At 40.2% G+C, this 5,465-nt stretch overlaps 1 protein-coding gene across 1 annotated transcript; it reads left to right on the top strand.

Moving 5' to 3' along the window:
• The first annotated feature begins 4,059 nt into the window (after window positions 1–4,059).
• Window positions 4,060–4,857, top strand: LOC140715774 (probable G-protein coupled receptor 139). Its single transcript, XM_073028147.1, has one exon. It carries the CDS (start codon window positions 4,060–4,062, stop codon window positions 4,855–4,857), a length of 798 nt encoding a protein of 265 aa, XP_072884248.1.
• Window positions 4,858–5,465: the final 608 nt, after the last annotated feature.

The following is a 5,465-nucleotide window of genomic DNA, read 5'->3' as shown; positions in this document are numbered from 1 at the left end:
AACCAGAAGGGGTAACTTCACTCAGCTTCACTTGCCCTTTTAGTAAACTATTCCCGCAACCTATAGACTCACTTTCGCTGACCCTATATTTCATGTTCTAGATCTAGATATTTATTGCTTTTGCATTTTTTCTCAACACGAGCTGGTAAAACCTAAAGTACGGGCATAGCTACAGATTGATTTATCAACTGCTAGCAACTTTCCGACTATTCTAGTGGTGTCTAGTACTGTGGCTTTCTGAAGACTTACATATATATTATTGTGTGGACCTAGATGTTTAATGCAATTACGTACACAGTTCGGAGTGATACTAGTTGCAGATATTTCTATTTGGAAAATGATACATAGTCCTTAAATTTCCTATTTTAATTTAGCATATTTCTGGCATTTTTCACTTGTTTATTTCTGTATGTTGTTCGTTTTTGTAATGGGTTTAACTATTAAGTAAGTTGCCTTACCTAATTTATCCTGAAATATGATATCGGGGCGTTCAAGCTGTAATAATGAATCGGTCGTAATATACATTGTAGGACTTTGACTCTAAAACTGATTCAGGGTTATACTTATAGTAAAGTAAGATGTTTTTAAATGAGTTTCAATTCTAAAACAAGATTTTGGTCAGATGACTGCCATTTGATTGCGCCTGTGTAAATAATCAGATGAAGTCAAACCGCTGCAGAGTCCTGTAACGTGTGAACTTGTTTTTGATTGCTTTTTGAGAATTTCTACATTTTTCGTCTTAAACTTGATCGTTTATTATTCATTTGATATTCTTTATGTTAATCAGCAAGTCCCTGTGCTGCCACAAGCAATACCTTTGTTTCTGGGAAATGATATCCAGCTGTGAGCCGGGGATCGACGCTTCCTTGTTGACATCTACTCTGCTCCGAAAGTGGGAAGTCTTCCATGGTACGTCATACTCTCCATTCCTTAATCGTTTCTTCCATAGTGCACGACTACCAGGCAGAAAGCCAAGCTGCTCTCCCTAATTAGGCAATGGCTTTCCGAATGCTCATGCATTCTATCACTAGGAATTTTCCCTAGCAATTTCCTTACAACTGACGTGAGATTCAGTGGTTTAGAGTTCCCAGGATTTCCCTTGTTCCCTTCTTAAATCGAGGTCCAATATTATCCACACAACAATCCTCGTGAACCTTGCCTGCGTCTAGAGAAGGCAGGAATATACTAGTCAAGGGCAAAGCAATCATGTGCCTGACTCACATTATCTACATCCAAGCAAATGCTCATCTCTTTATCCTTGAATAACCCTACTATCTCCCAAGTTATCCCTTGCTCTTGATGTATGTATAGAATGCCTTGGGATTCTCCTTAATCTTACTTGCCAAAAACTTTTCATGGCCCCTGGAGCTTACCTAATTCCCTTCTTTATTTCTTTCTGGCGTTTGGAAATCTCATGTGTTTTCGTTTGAACCCAGCTTCCGAAGCGCTGCACAGATTTCTTTTTCCCTCTTGACTAAATCATCACCAATCCGGACATCCGAGGTTCTCTTACCTTTTCATCCTCGTTCTTCCTTCTCAAAGGAGCATAGCTTTCTTCTACGCTATGCAATTGATCTGAAAACGCCCGTCACGTCTCTGATGTGCATTTGCCAGAGAAAAGGCTCCCAAATGACGATTATTCGTTCCTGACTAATGCCCTCGCACTTGTCCTACTATAAGTTAAAACTCTCCCACAAAGACCGAGGTTTTCTCATCAAGAGCTATATTGAACGTCAATGTGTTCAGGTGGTCAAGCTCATTACCGAACACCGGGTCCAGTATGCCTCTCCTGCCATTGGGCCATTCATATATTGATTTCAAGAATATTCCTGGATATGCTTAACCTTCCGGTGTATGGGGATTTATGGGATGCGGGAGCAGCCATGATGAAATGGCGGAATGGCTCAATGAGTTGAATGGGCTATTTCTACCCCTGGGTCTTATGGTTTAAACTATCCCTTAATGCTGAAATCGAGCTCGCGTTCACAAGTTGGGTTGGCAGCTCGATACAGACTCTCACGCCCTCTGAGTGAAGAAGTTTTCTCTCATGTTTCGCTCACACTTCTCATCTTTCACCCTTAATCCATGACCTCTAGCTGTTAGTCCCTCCAACCTTCTGGGTGTAAAATGCAACATTTACCCTATCTATTCCTCCCGTAATTTCATATAATTCTATAAAATTCCGCTCAGACTTCTACTTTACTAATGTTAACGTGACATCTAATGGGTTAAAAAAAAAACATGTCCGGCTAGATAATAGCACCTGCATTGTAAAATGTTATCGGATGTGTGAAAGAATAGATATTAGTCCAAAGAGGTGTCAAAAGATGTGAGAACATGTTCCGTGAGGCATTCACTTTATGGTAATTTAAAAAAAGAATTGTTGCACAAAGCAGGTCAGACCTTCATGCAGAGTACAAGATTCCTTAAATATATCCGCTCTGTTTAAACATACACAACGTCGCGGAAATAATATGTTTGATGGTGAAAATAAACAGGTACATGCTTGTGACAGGTGGAAACGGAAAAGGGTTGAGTAATGGCCGATGGATTTAGATATGGGGACGGAGGTGGGCCGTGAGTTTAGTAAAGAGGGAAAACACAAAATGTGAGCAAAGGGAGTTGGAATCCAGGTGGACTGGTAGTGGAAGAAAAGGAACGCAGACAGTTTGGATCACGGGAAATTAGAAAATTCAAATTCATAGCAGGTCAGTTTTCACCTGAGGCATTAATATCATTTCCTCCTCATAAAACATGCGCTATCAACAATGTTATCTTTAACCTTCAATTGAAGAAGATAACATTTGTTATAAAGGATATTCTGTAGCGAACCAATCGACAAAAGATCTTTCTTCAAATGTCTCAAGCTTAATTGACGCAGAATAGAAAGCAAGACGTTCTACAATTAAATTCTTTACAAATCACAAGCAATTATCTTCTTGGATCAGTTAGACATTTTGCACAATGTGTAAAATTATCCCAAATTAAATACTTGTTCAGTGGTTTTTAGTTAATCTGCCTGAGGGAGAAACTAATTGGCTCCATGGACGGATCTTCTGCTGTATAAGACGTCACTGATTCAGTGATTTGCAGTCAGTTGGAACGTTCTCTAAAACAAATCACGACTTCAAGTCAACGATGGGATATCCAGCGATTTACAACATTGTTAGAATTTACTATCCCGTACTTGCAGCCGTCGGTGTTCCTGGTAAGGTACTGAGTCTGACTCATATATGCTTTTTGGCTCTGCTTACGGTTTTCTGCACGTGGGTTTGCTGACCAGCTCCTCCGTATACTGGCTCAATTCAGTGAATAGAAACGCAAAGGAACCATGCCGTCATTTCGTTCTTGAATATGTCTCATATTATTTTGATAACGTGATACTGTTTGACAGCTTCTGAGGTATGCTGTACATGTCATTATGCTAATATGTGGCTCTTCCAGGAATATACTAAAAATGTATTTTCTCGATTAACTCTGCTGAATGCCAGAAAAATCCACAGCCTTTAAAATCTATACATCCCCTTGACAGTTTTCATGATTTATTGTTTTAAAATATTGAATCAGAGTGAATTTAAATTGGCTTTTTGACACTGATCAGCAGAGAAAGACTCGTTTTGTCAGGTTGAACTGATATCAACAAAGTGATATAAATTAATTAAAAATAGGCAAAATAGGCTGTCACTAATTATTTTTTTAAAATGCACAAGAGCGCACTGATCTTATTTATAACAAAAGGTCATCCTCAAGCCTTTTGCTGGGTTCTGGACTACATCTTGTGGTAGCAGCAGCTCAGTAGTCTGTCGTTAGTGGTGTGTTAGTTTGCTCGACCCGTGTATCCAATGCCGTGAACGCCAGAACGTATTAGTGCCTGGTGTATAAATGCATGCAGTGACGTGATCCGGGCTATTATTTTTAAACGTGAATCCGAACCAATTTATATAAGTAGGGAAGTAACTCTCTATTTTGTTCTTTATTTCAGTTAATTTAACAGCGATCGTGATCCTATGCCGCGGAAAGTGTGGACTCTCCAAATGCATTACTCGCTACCTGGTGGCCATGGCGGCAGCAGATTTAATGGTCCTTGTCCTTGCAGTTATTCTGGAGCAGATTAATTATATATATCTGTTTTCTGATTTCTTGCTCATAACTCCGGTTTGTACTGTGGCGCTTGTCCTGCGGCTCTCAAGCACGGAGTGCTCCGTTTGGTTCACAGTCGCTTTCACTTTCGATCGCTACGTCGCCATCTGCTGTCAAAATCTGCAAAAACGATATTCCACAGAGAAAGCAGCGTCAGTCGTGATACTAACAGTGGCCGCAGCGGGCTGTGCCAAATGTGTTCCATTTTACTTTTCAGTGGATCCAAAACGCTGCGTCTCCACGGCTGAATATCTTACGTCATCCGCGTGGAGGGCATACGAGTTATTTGACAGCATTACAACACCGTTATTACCGTTCGCTTTAATTCTACTGTTTAATGCGTTAACCGTTAGACAGATTTTAGCGACAAACAAAGTCCGCCAAGGACTTCGGGGCAGCAATGAGAATCAGAAGGATTGTGAGGTGGAGAACCGGAGAAAGTCCATCATTTTGCTGTTCGCTCTGTCAACAAATTTCATACTATTGTGGTTGCCCTATGTCGTACACTCCATGAACTGGCAAATGGTAAACTATTCCTACGCAGACAGGTATTTCAGCACACCGACATATGTTCTCCAACAGTTTGGATTCACCTTGCAGATGCTCTGTACCTGCACCAATACGTGTATCTACGGACTGACGCAGAGGAAGTTCAGGGAAGAGCTGAAGAATGGAATGAAATATCTCTTTACATTAAATAAGCAGCTCTGTATTTAAACACAAATCAAATTACTTCTTTGTTTATCTTTATGACAATTAGTTGGAATACTTCTTATTTTTTTAATTTCCAGACTTCACTTCACTTGCTATTAGTAATAATCTAGGAAACTTACTCAGCACACAACTAATCAAATGGGAAGGAACATATTGGACTTGCACATAGTAAAGACATTGTTGAGGCCTACGGGGATATATAAGTGAAAAATAAGGCTTTGCTGTTGTTCTCATTGCGGCATCACCCAACACGACTGCTTCGGAATAGTGAATATTCAACAGCTCAACTTTACTTGCCTGTCAGCGATATAAGGTCATCAGTCGAGGATCACCCATTGCACTTCGGTTTTGCTGACGCCTCTGCTGCCTCGTCTACACTTTGCTTTGCTTTCCCACCATCCTGAATATAAGCTAGAACTGCGCTTCTCTTAACTTATTACGTGCCTCTCTATGGTTGCATGCTTTACGGTTTGAAGGTAATCCACGCAAAATTCTATTAGATCACTCAGAACTTCTTCCCTCTGCTCTTACATTTAAAACAAAATCTCCGTCAAAAGATAATTCGCAGATCAGGCTTTTTGAACTACTCTCCTAAACTTTGGAACTCAATA

The sequence above is a fragment of the Hemitrygon akajei genome, chromosome 24, assembly GCF_048418815.1.
Source record: "Hemitrygon akajei chromosome 24, sHemAka1.3, whole genome shotgun sequence".
NCBI lineage: Eukaryota > Metazoa > Chordata > Chondrichthyes > Myliobatiformes > Dasyatidae > Hemitrygon > Hemitrygon akajei.
Note: the sequence above shows the minus strand (reverse complement) of the source record. Positions and strands in the feature narration are given on the sequence as shown.

What these genes read in the sequence shown, in the direction of transcription:
- LOC140715774 (XM_073028147.1), top strand. Translation starts at nt 4,060, where the DNA reads ATGGCGGCAGCAGATTTAATGGTCCTTGTCCTTGCAGTTATTCTGGAG.